General features: G+C 41.5%; 1 protein-coding gene across 2 annotated transcripts in view; it reads right to left on the bottom strand.

Moving 5' to 3' along the window:
- Window positions 1-16887, bottom strand: part of marchf8 (membrane-associated ring finger (C3HC4) 8) — an 81833-nt gene that overhangs the window by 20489 nt on the left and 44457 nt on the right. For both annotated transcript variants that reach the window (XM_056396169.1, XM_056396168.1), the window contains exon 3: window positions 5038-5088. In XM_056396169.1, the coding sequence (XP_056252144.1) occupies window positions 5038-5088 (51 nt within the window). The remainder of the gene's footprint in view (window positions 1-5037; window positions 5089-16887) is intronic.

Genomic DNA, 16887 nt, shown 5'->3' with positions numbered 1-16887 from the left:
AGAAAAAGTCAAACACTTTTTTTTTTTATTGAGAAACTATAAGCACATTGGAGCCGAGGTGATTTGGGAGCAGCAGATTTTGCAGAATGCCAAAGGAAAGCTGGTTGATTTGACCGGCCAATCATTTCTCTGGCACTTTGGACTATATTAAATCATGCCAATCTACATGCTTCAATGGGATCTCGTGTTGGCTGGCAGAAACTGGCAATCAGTGCAATTCCTTCAACTTCAACAGGCTTTGAAGAAGAGAAAATACAATTTAAAATAATTTTATTATTGCTTAACCCAGCTTCATGGGTTGTTATTTATTGAGATATTCAACATTTAAAGTAACTGTCCTCTATTCTCACAAGGCAGTTTCTGTTTACAGGAAAACAGATGATTTTCAGCGATACACAGAGAAGATCGTAAACAATACTGTGAATACTTCATGGAAATGGACTCTTGATTTGAAGGGAGTGGTGCCGTGTTCATGTCATATGAGACGCATGGCAGAGATGGTAGATATTCCCATCGAGCGGATAACTGATGATGATAACACAGCTGGCTGATAACATTTGACACTGATATGTTAATATAATATTTTTTTGACCAGTACAATAGCAGACACAGATGATTTGGTCTTTTAAGAGCTCTGTTTGTTTGATACTTAAGTGTTTGTTGGAGTTCTGTAATAGCTTTAGAGCTGACATGATTATTTGATTAATCCTTTAGTAGATCAACAGAAAATTTGATAATTGACTTATCCTTTCAGTCACTTATAAGAAATCTTTTGAGCAAAACTGCTCAACATTTTCTTGTGCTAGCTCCTCAAGTGCGAGGACTTGCTGCTTTTCTCTGTTACATATGGTAGAAAACTGAATATCTTTGGGTTTTGGATGTTGGTCAGACTACATAAGCAATTTGAAGATATCATCTTGAGCTCTGAGAATATATAATGGCTATAAGTATTTCACTGCTTTCTGATGTTTTTCAGAGAAACAATCAAACAAACAAAAATAATCATTATAGTTGCATCCCTAAATAGTGAGCATGACCCACTATTGTAGCAGGGATTGTGTGATTGGGCTGTCATTTTACAACTTTGCAAACAAATAAACAATAACCGCGCTTTCCACCAAAAGCATTTTGTAATGAAATCATTTAAGTCTGGTTTCCCCCGAGGAAGGGAGCCAGCTTCAGCTTCAGCAGCAGAAAATGAGCAATGCTGCCAGACTGAGCAATTCAGCATAGAAAAATGAAAAATATGATGTGTTCAAAGAAATTAACAATTAACTTCACTTTCTACAGAATAGTGGTTTGGCTCAGTGCCTGCTTTTAACATCAGTGCTCCGCCAAGCTGAACAGAGCAGCAGAACTGGTCCCTCAGAGATCTGGAGGAAAGACCCAGGTTGTCCTCTGTAGCAATGGAGCCTGAAACACCAAAAACTGCAGCAGCTTGAATTTTAGAGCACCACCAGATGTTTGGCTGAGTATCAGCAGCCCACTGAGCGGTGGGTCGCTGCTTTGTGTCTTTATGAGGACTGTAATACTTTAATTCCTTCCCAAACAGTGTAGGAGGCATCGCACAGCTCCCTGGCACTGTGCTAAAGAGAGAAACGGCTACAGCTAAGCCTCCTGACCTCACTGAGTGGAAACTCGACTCACGCCAAATCAACGGGTAATCCTCAGCCCACACTCTGTGCTCAGATAAACCTTTCACGGCTGCTTTTGTATGTTCAACACTGACCGTTCTTTCATATTATAAAAGATGCTGATTATTTGCCCTCATCTCCACCTCCCTTTCACCATTCTCCAGATCATTTTTTTTAAAAGATAAAAGACACTTTCTGTACGAATGCATCAATGAAACAAACCATATAGAGCAGATGAGAGATAACGAGTTTCTGGCTTTGGATGCACATATGTTTCCATCTAAGACCATACACCTTAATACCCCGCAGCGACAAGCTCACTGGCAATATCATCTTTATGAAACACTTTACCCCCTAGCTAAATGCTGCAGCTTGTTTTCCTGTTATTACATAAACCCCACTCATGACAGGTGTGTGTCTCATGACAGGGTGTTACTGGTAACTGGATATCTAGAACATAGATGTTTTTCTGAGTCATCCTCAGAACGTGGAGTGATTAAAGAACACACAGCAGTTCAGTGACTGTCTACGTGAAAAACGTCAGAAGCTAGTTCCTGCCAGGTTATCAGTATAAAACTAGAGCAAGTGCTTTGACAGAATTAACAAATTCTTTGGATGTTTGAGCTTTCACATAAACATTATCCAGACTATATTTCCCTGCCAAGCTGGAGATGTTACGAAATATCCCTCTCACGCTGATGCTGTGGTTATTTATGTAGAGAGAGATCTTTTAAATAGGTCAACAATTGGATTCGAGCACATTCATTTTTGATCCGATCTGACACGAGCCGATGTGATTCAGCTTGAATCTGTGCCATGTGTAGCAATGTAGGGTTTGTTTTGGTGTCCTTATTCCAAGTCCGGCGGAAGTTCATGTGGAAATTAATGAAAACAATCAAGTCGGGATCAGCCATTAAAACTGCAGCTCGGACAGACAAGTCACATGTGTTAATTAAGTGATCTTATCACCTGTGCGTTTTACTGTGATCCAAAAACTGCTTTTTAGCTTTCATTTTCTGGGGCTTTGCAACATAAATGAACTTGACCTACATTCTATATTCTTTCAGCAAATGGAATATTTGAGTCACTGCTGGAAACATGAAAATCTTCCATCTCGTCCTGCCAATACAGCAGAGAGCAGGGAAACTTATAAATGCACTGCATATATGCATAAAATCATCGTCTGTAGTCTCACAGATCATATTCTGATGTAAGCAGCTTCACAGCATAGTGGTTTGAGGACAGTGTGTTACTGAAAATATATTACACCTCTACCGTAATCCGCTGTTAGTCTTTTACAGTCTCTCAAGAGTTTGGAGATTACTTTTTGTACTATTTCCTCACTCACTCAATCCAAACTGGTCTAATGATTCATAACTTTCTTTAACCACAGACTCTCAGCAGACTTGTCCGTCCAGAGTACAATTAATACAGATTTTAAAACCTGCCAGTCGGAGGTATTTCCCTTTAGGAAGGAGCAGAAACACCAGCTGGCACGCTGACTGCTGATTATTAATTAAAGCTGTCAAACTTAAGAGCCTTGTTCATACTTTATGTCTATCACTCCATTATGCACACATTTGTCAGAGGAATGGCGGTTTAGGTAGGACATTCAATGACAATGAATGGCGTCTGGAAACCGTTAATTAAATAAATTGGCACCTCGAATTACGGATGAGATACCTGGAATTTAATATCTTCTATGTGTTTGTCTGAATTTCTTCAACTACAGGGGATGTTCTGAGCCAATGTACAAGATAGATTTTAATTCATCCATTTCAGCTATTTAAAACCCCGTCCTGACTATCAAGCCAAACTATCCCTCGACAGCACCTCTAGACAGTTTAGCATCTCTCCACAGACACTTAAAAAAACACAATTGGAAACTGAGGGTAACAATCTACCTAATACCCTTAAAGCTCACTATTTAAGAGATTAAATCTGTCCAAAAATCAAGGTGTCTTCAGGATGTTCAGGATGTTCTGTTGTGGATTATTTCTTGGCCAGGAAAACATCAAATTACATTTCGATTTTTGTACAGTTTAACCAAAGAAGAGTTTATGTGTTAACTACTGAGCTTCACTGTTGTAAGGAGTCAGATTTTGTTACCTTTATACAGAGCCAGGCTCGTTGTTAACTCGTTGCAACTTTAATGAGTCTCAGTTTCATAACACATTTCATAATTTTTATCAGCTACCAAAGGTCATTGATCTGGATGTGATGATTGTGATTTTCCACACTGGACAACCACATGAGCACAAGTTCACAGATCGTTATCTCACTTTTTAATAAGTGCACTTTAGAGCTATTACTCAGTCTGAAAGTTGTGAACATTTGATTTTGCAGCTGCACTTTCTGGTTTGACTTTGACAGACTTTGTACCCACTTGTGGTGATGATACGTTGGTTAAACTGGGGATGTGGTTATATTGCCTTCCCAAATATACCCTGTTATAAAGCTGCAGTGTTTGGATCTCTCAAATTCAACTGGTGAACAATTGTTAACATGTGAAAGTAAGTATAGTAAATGTATAGTATTAAATACAATATTTTACATGTCTCAGGACATGATCAGGTTCATAAAACTGAGCAGCTGCACTACTTGTTCATTTGTTATCTGCTATAAAATAGAAATAGAGTTCTCTTAAACTATGAATTCAATTCTGTAAATGCCATAATTGATCGGTGAGTCCATTTTTATAAAGTGGTCAGTGTTTGTTTTACGAAGCCATACAGCATAGTCCTTTCTAGTCTGGGACCGGCACATTGTCTTAGAAAACAGTATTTATGTTGAACCATAACTGTAACCCTGAGAATGAATGTTGGTCTATTTATCACCAAGGTGCAGTAACTCCCATCGAGCTCACAGCTAGAGAGCGACTGGCTTGTGGATCAAACGTTATTGTCGGAGCGGTCCCATGGTGATGATGCGACCCTGACATCTATTAGCACAAGTAAAGGGTTTATCCTCTAAGAGGCTCAAGAGAACAAGTACTGAAACCCTGAAGCTAGATTCGATGCAGGCCGTAGCTTTGCCTGAGGGAGCAATGGAGAGGAGAGGGACGAGAGACATGAGAAAACAGAGAAAGACAGGAGTCACCGAGGACAGAGGTTTGTACAATGTCTGACAGTGAGCCACATCAAGCTGACGAGCTGAGGTGTAAAGACACGTCTGTTCTGTGGAGGTCGATCAGTGAGGGAATTCTGATTGGGGTGATGTGATGCGAGAGAGGCAGGTTATCTATCAGTCGCTCTAACGCCGCTGCATATCTATCTGTTCTGTCAATCTCAGCCTCCACAGCTCACCTCACTGACGCCCTCCTGTCTTCATTCTTTCTTTTCTCTCTCTGTGAAGGCCATACATCATTCATTCAAAGTTTTCCATTTGTGCGTACTTTACTCACCTTTGATATATTGCTGGACCTGCTTGCTGAATGACCCAGAGGCTTCTCATTCTGCAATAGAGGAAACAAATGAAAACTCCAGTGAGTGAAAACACATTCAAACGCAGGAAAGAAATGCTGTAAGTCTACACATGATTCCTGCACACTGAGAGCTGGTATGTGCCCCATAATTACTATCTGCATCACATTTTATTGGTAATGAATGGTTATGTATATTGAATAGCTGTTTGACATTAACATTTAATTCACGTTTGACCAACTGAAACAGAGCCGACGTGTAAAATCCACATGTGTAACACCGACCACGTGGATTCATCCTCTGGGTACCATGAATGTCTGCACCAAATTTCATGTCAGTCCATCCTGTTATTTGAGATATTTCGGTCTGGACAGGCGGACACTGCCATCCCAAGAGCCATGACAGTAGCATGGCTAAAAATGAGAATGGAGGCAGATATTAATGCAAAGTTTTTAAGGTGTAGATATGAAATGAAAAAAATCTTGTTATACAGCAGGAGTAGGTAGGACTGATTCATGGTTTGTCTTTGTCTAATGAGCACAGCAAAGCTACATTTCTCAACAGCTCAGGGACCAGTGATCCTGAGCTGTTTGGCATCTTAAATTGATGAATGAAGGTCTTCTGGCGCAAAATGAAAGGAGGACAAGTTGATTACATAACACATCTGTCCAAACTCAAAAAAATAAAATGGTGTCAAAATATTTGTATCACTATCCAGGGAGCGAAACAGGGCAGCACTTAGCACAGTCGAGTTCTGTTTTGAGGCTGTGATGATGCTCAATTCCCACTCAGGGTCCTCGGCTTGCATCAGAGACTCACAAACACTCACTGGCTTGTTGTGCTGCAACCAGTGCTGGTATTAACGCCTTGCGTGGTTCCTTAATGAGTAATCAATCATAGTTACATAATGCTGAGTTCACACTGGTTCTGACAGGGCTGTGGAGCTTTGGACATAAACAAATCTTTGCAAAGGGAAATCAGCTCAGCGGGGAGAGAAAGCATGGACGGATTAAACCGTTAGGGGGCCACAAATTCACTGCTGGGGCATCTACTGACCCCCACCTCCTCCTCCTGCACACAGTGGACCACACAGCTTTATTGTATGCCCAGAGAGCCAGAAAATAACAGTACTCTATGCTGGAATAAACATACCTGATCCAATATTTCATATACATCCGTTTGTAATCGTTTCATTACAATCTGATTTATGTCAGAATATTATCCATGTGAGCACAAGAGACAACTACTCAAGCTGTAACTGTTACAGAACAATGCATTACTCTCCTTATCAAGTATTTTTCAGTCCTTTAAGCTTAATTCTCTTAAGTGAAGGAGTCTGCCAGAGCAGTAAGAATATTTCAAGTATATTTTCTTCACCGAAGGGATTACAATTCATCCTGAGGGGAATATCAACGTCTGCACCAAAATTTTATGACAGTCTATCCAATAGTTGTTGAGAGATTTCAGTAGTTGGAAATTCAGTCATGCAGAGGAGGACACCGACGAGGGACACAAGTGGACTCAAATACTCTCTCTCGCTCTCTGTCATACACACACACACACACACACACACACACACACACACACACACACACACACACAGATTTGTTTGAATGGAAATCTCGACCCTGACAACTTCCCTTATGTTTTTAAGAAGCAGCATCTGAAGTGCCATCCTTGTCTAAACAGGACACGCACGCACACACAACCACACACACACACCACAAAGAGACCACTTGACATGCTACCAATACTTAATTACTTCAGCACTTCACTTGTGTCCTAGCTGTGACTTGTTGCCATGGTGATAAAGGACTACTGTTTGTGCCGAGTCTCCATCACTCTCTGTTTCTCCTCGCTTCCTCCCATCTTAAACCTTCTTTTCCTCCCATCTCACTTAATGCCCAAGGACATAAAAAACACAAGATACACACGCTGGGTTTTGATCCCAGCCACGCAGATAAGACGACAACTTACAATTTCTGAGATCCAACTCTGTAATGATACAAAACATTTTTTATCTGTGGTGTTATAATGCATTTCTTATGTCTCACAATCACAGAGGAAAAGCTAAAAGTTCCCATTATCTGATGAGGTGAAGCGCTGACATTTCCAGCCATAATCTCCGATCTCAATCTGTATTTATGTTATGTTTTAATCTGCCAACCTCTTATTAAAATGCCCACCCTGGCTGAAGCCTTAGATTCAAGGAATGTGGACAGGAAAAAAAACAAACAAAAAACAAACATATTGAAGTTTGTATGTTGTCACCAGAGCTTTTGCAGACGGCAAAGAGAGGCGAGAGCTCTGCTTCTTACTACACTGGTGGATTCATAACAAAGCACATCTCCATCTCATTACCTCCTCAGTGTCCTCAATATAATGTCACAAAATGGTAAATGCAGCTCTCAGTGGGTGCAATTTGTACAGCAAATCAATTGTCAGATTGTCAGAGAAGATGAAAAGTTAGTTTTTACAGGAGATGACAGCACGGGGGAAAACAGACACAGCAAAAGAACAGAGAAAATTGATGATCCTTGCCCTTAATCCCTCCTTGATGGAGTAACAAGCAGATATGCCCAGACTGAAGTTTTCTGGTGAATAACAAGGCCATAAATAGGGTGATGACTTTTATAGACAGCAGTGATTAGAGCAGAGAGGCTGAAGACAGATGACAGGAGATGAGAGAGGAAATAGATCAACACCATTTCCAATGTGTTCTCTCTTTCATTCTAACTATATTTTTCACTCCCAAACTGTGTTAGCTACAGTACAAGGTCTGGGAGTCACCTTCCCTGCCACCATGACTGTAGACTATAAAGGGTCTTATTCTCTGGGCTCATGCATAATTCTGATAAAGAAAGGCTCAGGTTTCACACTCTGCTGTGTCTGTCTCTCTCCACATCCTCTGAGGGTCTGTTAGCAGCCCAAGCCTTTGATAACACAACTTTCACACTGGACTCGGAAGAATCAAGCTGGTAAGAAAAAAAAAAATACGAAGCTTCGGAGAGTATGACAGAGGAGGACAGGTCATATTCAGAGGCATCGCTGTGTCCTTCAGGGCTCTGTTCTCTGCCCACAGGGAGCAGGACTCAGTTCAATTTTATGCAAGAATCTCAAAAGATAAAACCTTTGTGAATTTAACTCTGTCTCTTTGAAATGTGTCTATTCCTCACAAAGTTTCTGTCTTTGACACAACTTTTTCAGTATTTGAGTTGAATCCGCCACCTGTTCCATCTTTGATGCAGATGTCACAGATTGGTCTGCAGACTGTATGAGGGGACGCACAGGCTCGAGCTGAAACAATTCAGCCAATTTGAATCAATTAAGAAAACCAACTGGCAACAATTTTTATAATCAGTTAACTGTTTACCAAATATTTGCATGTTCCAGCTTCTTAAATGCGAGGATCTGGTGTTTTTCTCTGTTTAATATATCTGTCTCTAAAATTTACATCTTTTCATTCCATTAATCTGCTGGAATGAAATCGTCTTTGTCCGGCCAAAGATATCTAATCGCAAAGATATCAGTCCACTATCATAAATGATGAAGATAAGTGTCAAATTCTCACACTGAAGAAACTGAACCAGAAAAATGTTGGCATTTTTGCTTGAAAAATGACAACACATTCATTTTCCGTCAATCACTTAACTGATTAATCGACTAATCGCTGCAGCTCTTATATTATTTATGTGATTATACCAGCAAACAATAAATTTAATCACATTTTTTTTTTTTCAATCAAATACTGTTTCAGGACTCGTTGTGAAAAGAGCCATAAAGCAGCTAAAAGTAAATGTCCCTTATTTTGTCTAAAATTTATATATTAGTGAAGTGGATCTTGTTACCAGATGCTTCCTCCTGGTTTCTGCACCATTTCACACCAGCGTCATGCCAGAGGCAGAGCATAAAGATAGGTTTTATATTTGAGGTCAACAGCTTCTCATAATACAGACCCGAGACTTTCCGTCAGAGAGGCTGCTTACAGCACCATCTGCGCCGCCTGTACCAACAACAGTCTCTGTCCCAGCACAGACATGAAATGGGATTTCACACGAGAGGTCAGGGTCACAAATGAGAGCTGCTTGTCAAGCTTGTAACCCTTCACCTGTTTTTTTTCTTTTATGTTATGAGAGATTGAGAAAGTTATGACATAAGAGCTATGGTGCAGGCAGGTCTGAAGTGTAATGTGAATTGGAGGAAGGTAAATCTACCTTCCCAGTATTCTTATTATCACTGTCTTGTGCATTCTGTATGCATGTACACTTCAAAGATGTTTTTGTGCTTACATTGGAAATGTTTTTATCGTGTCTATTTTCTGAAACAGACTGCATCCATTTTAAATTATCTTCACTTCCCGGAGTATCTTTCAACAGCCCTCAGAGAACTTGCCTGGACTCGCTGCATCTGCTCTCCAGTGGAGAGTGTTAGTGTTTGTGACACTCGTAGAAATAGTAACAGTGCAAAAATTTGTTTTTCCAGCTATGAATGAGCAACACTAGTCCTCCTCAGTAGCAGTAAGTCATTTAAGCTGCAGTGCATTACAGTCTGTTACGGCGTCCATCAGTGGAAAAATATCTACCATCAGACTTGGCAACAACATGAAGAGGCCAACATTTCTGTTGCCTGGGATAGGAATCACTTAAAAATGCATCATAAATAAAAACATGAAACACTGCAACGTGCTTCAAGCTTGGAGGAGAACGCAAGAACCTCCGTCAAGTCACTGCAGTGACATAATTAACTAACACCTTCATCTTCCTCCAGCTCCACAAGCTACTGTAATAACACACAGCCATGCTTCCAGAGGTTAATGGAATCACACAGAGTTAGAAAACAGCTTTTGGACTGATGATTGACGGGATATGTGAAAGCATCTTCATTCAGGATTCAGTTTGAAACAGCAAAACTTAATTCTGAGTGATAAAGAGCGACAAACACCATGGGAAGATGGCCTCAATCCAACACAAGCTATTATTCAAAATTGGCAGCTATATACAGTAAATATACATGTCTACTGAGCTAAAACATATTTAGGGTCACATATTTCACATATTCTGTTCCTACAAGCAGAAGCTCTTTGCTCCGTGTCGCGAACACTGTGAGGGAGTTGTTTTATGTGGCAGTTACTCTGTTGAAAAAGGGCCAAATAATACACTCTAACATCTCCTGCTACAAATTGCTGATGTCGTAACAAGACAAGGAGGGAGTGACTAACAGATTATAGGAACAAGACAAGGGAAAACACATAAAGCAAGAGATGGAGAAGCCAAATGAATGATAGCTATCAGACAGTGGTAATGAGGTGACTGTCGAAGGAATGAAATCAGTGAAATTAATGGACAGAGGTTTGTGCGTTTGTGTGTCTGTGTGAGGGGTTTACTGGAAATGACTTTTCATATCTCTCTTTTCCTCTCTTGTTTTTTTTCACTGTAAATGTGTTATATTAAAGTGACCTCTGCAAGCTGCTGAACTCTTCCGGCCAAGAGGAGCGGTTTAATTTCCCCACTCATTACAGTTCGATGTCCAGCAGCTTCCCTGCACCTTTTAAAGCATCAACAAACATGAGGGCTGGTTGTTGTATTCATCCTTTCCTTATGCATAATATGTTTAAGTTTTACAACCCACTGTTGTGCCCACTGAATGCAAACAAAGCATTCAGGGAATTCTAATAGTATGAAAAGTTGCATGAATAGAAACATGTAAAATATAGTATGTATTGATTAGACTCCTGGACATAATCCTGAAACAATGCAAAGCAGAGTATACTCTATTCATAACAAAACTGAAACCTAAAAAATACTTTCTCCTACTTTCAGTTCAACAGTGTGAAGCATCCTTGAAAACTTCATCTTAAGAGTCTAATTATGAAAATTGTCCACTGTTTTTAAACAAAAATCTCCAAAAGGGTAAATGGGTGTTAAAGGTTTAAAAAGAAATAAAGTATAGTAATTTAAGTATACCGAATACTATGTTAATGTTGAATTTGTCACTATTTAATATTCTTACTGTGCATGTACATGCAACACCAAGAGCATTGCAGCATGCAAGGCTGAGACCATGACTGTGTTGTTAAAACCACTGAACACCAGCACACATGATTAGTCTTTTCAGAAGTGTGTGGGTGTGTGAACACCGTCTCCTCACTTTGCTTTTAGCTCTGCTGCACCTGCCAGAGTGGGACCAATTAGACCTGTGTCGTTCTTACTGGTGCACGGAGTCCGGTGAGCTCATGTAATTCCCAGCATTAGCTCTGCCCACCTTCAACCTGAGCGAGGTCTAATCACCCAGGACAAGTGAAACCCCCTGTGCAGGTGCACAGATCCTTTGAGTCATTTGTGTGGTGAGAGAACTAGAAAGTTGTATTTCTAAGATTATTTGTTGGACATCAATAAACCTAACTAACCTTTCGGAAAATCCTATCCCCCGAGGGATGTGTGCATCTTGAAATTGGAGAGTAGATGGAGGCAGAGTCAACATCATGTCGGGTCCACTTGGCATGAAACCATCAAATGGCTTTACATTGCACGCCAGATTTCACTTTCAGACAGCTTGCAGCGTTTTACGTGGTCTGGTGTCAGTGGAACATATGCATGGATGCACTCAACTCACGCACTCGTGCATCTGACATTCAAGACTACAAAGTCACTGTTAAATCAGCACCAGGACAACAACGTTTATGGAAATGACTTCCTGCGGAGGCAACAGCACACTAAGAAGACAAACATCACCACATTAAAAGATTATTTTCTTTGAAATTTTTGCCAATAAAGACAGCAGTAATATAGACAGGAAACATGGGGAGACAGAGACAGAGGGGTATGACATGCAACAAAGTTCCCTTCGAGTTGAACGCTGGACGTTGCAGTTATGTGGTCTGTGACTAATCCAACTAAGGCACCAACAACCATAACCACTTTGTTTTTGGTTAAACAACCATTAAGTTAAAGACAAACAGACATTAAAGTGACAGGTGAAGGAGTGAAGCTTGTGAATATCCAGGGATGACAACAGAAACAGAGGGTTTAGCCTGTGGCAGACAGCACAGGGAGGTGTTTACATCTGAATAGCTTTCCCTGAAGTAAATGGCATAAGCATACCATGATCTGCTTAGGGCTGATCCTTCTGCCAAATACAGATCGAAAAATGAGGCCAATGTTGTTTTTTTTTATTTGTTTTTTTTAATGAACAAGTTGCTGCAGACAAGCTGACACAAGATCTCCTTCCCAGACAGAGATAACTGAGATTCCTCTGCATACAGCCTCAACTCCTAAGAGATATCTCTCTCAAATCATGCATATCAAGTAACAGCAATGTCAAGTAGGCCATTATAAACACACTTCTTGATTTGAAACAACAGGGCTGGCATGCACAAACATGCAGACAGAGAAAAGATTTTTGAGAACCAAAAAGATATTTGCGTAAACACTGCATTGACTAGCTCCTCCCTCCTCAGAGGTCACAGTCACACATCCGTTCAGCAAAAGCAATATAGAACACCCCCGACAAAGAGTCCCATCAGGAAAGGAAGCTGGCCTTTATGTGGTTTCCTGTCCCTGTCAGCATCCAGTGGCCACTTAAGGAGGAAATGCAGGCTGAGTCTGAGTGGGCAGCTGGGCAGGAGAACAGAACCAGATGAGAAATCTCAACTATGCACAGTAAGAACAATCAGTGGAGAGCTGGGCTGACCACAGACATCTAACCAGACCTAGGATAACTGCGTCTGGGGGAAAAGGGAATAGACAGTATCCTAGACAGTATCCTATACAGGCAGGTCATGCACTTAAAAAGAGCGGCAAAAACAACCAAAAAAACTGTAGCAAACCACCTATTTGAGATTCCTACAAAGCAGTTTTACATTTGTCTAATGTGTGTCTTATTTGAGGGTATAGTTGTGCGTTTACACAAGAGGCATTAGCTAAGCAAAACTCCCAGCCTGCAGCAACTGTGTGTGTGTGTGTGTGTGTGTGTTCCTCCCTGTGAGTGTGCTCTATTAAATCACATCAAACTGAGGTAGCATGTAAAGTGAAACACAGGGAGAAACAGGAAACGGCACCAGACTCTGGTTTGACACATACTTTTACATTTGACTGTGTGTGAACAAACATATCTGTCTGTGACCCTCATCAGCAGGATGTGAGACTGAAGTGTCCCCCCCCCCCCCCCCCCATCTTTTGCTGCCTCCTCCTCCTCCTGTTGCTCTGTCTGTGTCTCATATCTCTTCATCTTGGACATAATTACATCAGTATGTCCAAACAGGATATGGTAGAGGAGGGATAGTGACCATCACATTCAGTGCAGGTCTATGTGCGTGGTGACCTGTTCTGGCTGTGTGTCTGAACAAGGCTATAGGGCTGTATTATACATGCAATAGCAGAATCTAATCCAACACCAATGAGACGCATACCGAGGAGCAGATCTGACAAAGACAGTACCAGAAGTCAGTCCTTGAGGACAAAAAGTGAAATAAAAGGAAAAGTGAAATATGACAGAGAATACCAGCACAAGGTGACTGCTACAAAGAGAGCGGGAGATCCGAAGACATGATGAAATACTTTTGTGACTGTGCAGTAAAGCTGAATTTCCTCATTAGCTGCACTTCAGGTCGTGCTCTTCCGCATGACATAAGTCATTATTTATGACTTGTGTGAAAAAGTCAAGCTACAGATAATTAGTTCAGTGCAGCGCCTCCTAATTAGCTGCGTCATTAGTGTGTGAACCCTCAGTCCCCTTGTGATATAATCCTTCAATCACAGGCTCACAGAAACAAAGAAATGCTTACAGAAACTATAAGGTCACCTCAGCAAAGAAAAGGGAGGGAAAAACTGACCAATATTCATATTAAAGGACTGATACAAAACATCAATTCAGATAAACTTCAGATAGTAAGGAACTCGCAGACAAGCAAGAGTCTGTTAACAGCTTGAGGCCCGAGCCCACCAAATAGCTTCTTTATAGCTAGCAGCACTTAGCAGCTGCTTAGATAGGCATTTGCTCTGGCACCATCTGGTAATGTGGAAACCATATCTGAAGTGCAGGAACATTTGAAACAAGTTTCTCTCTTAAAGAAAAAAAATAACAATAAATTCAGCATCCAGGGCTCTGAATACTAACTGCATAAGCGCTCAGTTCTGTCGAATGTTAAAACCACGCAGTGAGGCCCTTTCAGAGGAAAACACACAGCAGAAGGAGAGAAGAAAGCTGAGAACGGATGTGCTCTGTGGCCTCGTTGCAAAATACCCAACTCATGAGTGCAGCCATCATCAGATACCCTCTGCCTTGCTGTCCTCCCCTGTCCAGGCCGTCTCATTTTGTCTTTCTTCCCTCCTCTTCCTCATTTTTCCCTCCCTCCCTCCCCTCCTCCTCCCCCCTTTACAACAGGTTTTAAGCTCTGCCATGACATGTGACTGCATTAATCCCCCCCCCCCCAACTGCAGATTTGACACAAGGCTCTGTGATTCGGTGCGTCAGTCGATGATGTGATATTCTAAGCTGCGGACCGAGGAGGGAGATATATATTATAGATATACATATGTATCTATCACCCTGCCACTGAGACATTGTGTGTTTGGACTTTCTGTGTGCCCCATTAGTAAAACAATCACACTCCTCAGAGAAGACCAGCAGCTCTCTGCAGGAGCTGCTGCCTCTCATTGCACTTTCACATCAAAAGGTACAGTTAGAGAGCAAAGATAAAACAGAAAAAAATCAACATGGTGTAGCAGAGGGGTGACTGAATTCATGTGAACTTAATCTCACCAGATAAGGTGTTTTATAATCTCTTACTCTAGCAATCTATAACCAAACACTGCAATAACACACAAACAGCCTGAAGATAAGTAAAACAATGGTTAATTAAAAAGGGAAACAACTTCTTCGTGTACACTGAAGTCGACTCAGGATAACAATGTTCATGGGAAGTTCAAGTTCATGTTTGCTGTACACCCCCACTCACCCTGAACAAAGGGCAGAAGAGAAAGTGGGTCAACCCTTCACACTGAAGAGTTGGCAGATGCTCCTCTGAACCGCAAAAACAAATATGCACAGTAACATCATGCATGCACACACGTAGATACAAAAGATGAGCAGAACAAACATCAATGTACACACACACACACACACACACACACACACACACACACACACACACACACATAACCTCAGACATCACTTTGATGGTGCCACTTCTGCTTGACAGGATGTACACATATCTGACTCTCCATTTATTCCATCCTCTCTCTCATACACACAAACAGACAAGACCACACATTCCTGGCAACTCTTTTATCTCTCGGCTACTGCAGCAGAAGCGCTCTGCCATCACCACGGAGACAGAAGGCCTCACCATAACAACCACTCAGTGGGAACTACGATGAGCCCCCTTTCCCTTTATTGTCATCGTCTTTTCTTTGCACAGGCCTTATATACGATCAGCTGTGCATGTAGATATGGTGTACGGCTGCGTTTGTTTTTAACAGGTTGTAGATCATACACCTCTGAGTTGAAGCTGTGATGTTGAAAATGATCACGACAACAATAGCACCAACAGCATCAACAAAAACAACACAAGAGACAAACATCCACAACAGGAACACCATTAAGAACAAGAATCTGTACCTGAATCTTCATTTTCCAGCAGGAATTCATGTCTGGATCCTGAAGCCACCTCACCTCTTTTTCACACACACACACACACACACAATCACACACACATACACCCACACACACCCTCACGCAGACAATGGTTCCTCAGGGAGGTTACATGCCCCCTCTGTAAATCCTCGATGTGAGCCGAGACAGGGAGAGAGAGAGAGCGAGCGAGCCAAGCCTCTGCAAATACGGAAGCAGAGCCGAGGCAGCCGTCACCGTAGCGACTGCAGCTACGGCAGCGCAGAAACAAAGACAGACAGAGGAAAAGATAGGGAGAGAGATGGCAGAGGGAGGGAGAACAAGCGGCTGCCCTACATTTTCATCACACACACACACACACATACAAACACAGAGCTGCTGCTGCTGCTTGTCCAGGCTTGCTCCCTCTCAGCTGCACATACACACACATACACACACAAATACACACACAGAGTCAACCCAGTACTGTAATCCCATTGGCCAAGCAACCACTTCCTCCAGCTGATCTTGATGAGAGGTGGGGGAGGGGCAAACTGTTGTTGAATCATTCATGAGAAGGAGGTGATGTCCTCCTTTAAATAGACTCCCTCTGCTCTGCACACTAAGCTTAACCTTAAAGTACCTCCTCCCAACCCTACTTAAGCCTGTCCTGCAACTACTACACAAACACACAAACACACACACACACACACACACACACACACACACACACACACTGAATCTATGACTGTTTTTGTCAGCAGTCAGCCACCAAACCTCCTATAACCCACTATCATCATCCACCAATCAGAGGAGCCATTACTGCTGGCTCCACCAATCCTCGGCAGGCACTGAGGGATGTGAGGTGGAGCAGAGGGTAATTTATTACACACATCCTCACAGCTGTATTCAAGGGCAAAGCTGCAGCACAATCGTTCCCATTTCAGACAACACTACAGTCCACTGCTGGATGAAGTCCACTAATAAACACATGCCAAAGGACATTTTTTTTTATATGAACGTTTTGTTATAAGATATATGTTACATTGGATTATCTGTTATTTGACAGTATAACACCTGATATATAGCCAATTTGTGTTTTGGTCCTTTTTGAAATAAATTCAAATGCTTTCGATGGCCAGTGTTTCTGATCAACAATAATATAAATTTGTGATCGCTGTGTTTGTAATAATGTGTCTTGTTAATTGATGAGCCCTCATCAA

Source organism: Seriola aureovittata, chromosome 14 (genome assembly GCF_021018895.1).
Source record: "Seriola aureovittata isolate HTS-2021-v1 ecotype China chromosome 14, ASM2101889v1, whole genome shotgun sequence".
In the NCBI taxonomy this organism is placed as follows: domain Eukaryota; kingdom Metazoa; phylum Chordata; class Actinopteri; order Carangiformes; family Carangidae; genus Seriola; species Seriola aureovittata.
Note: the sequence above shows the minus strand (reverse complement) of the source record. Positions and strands in the feature narration are given on the sequence as shown.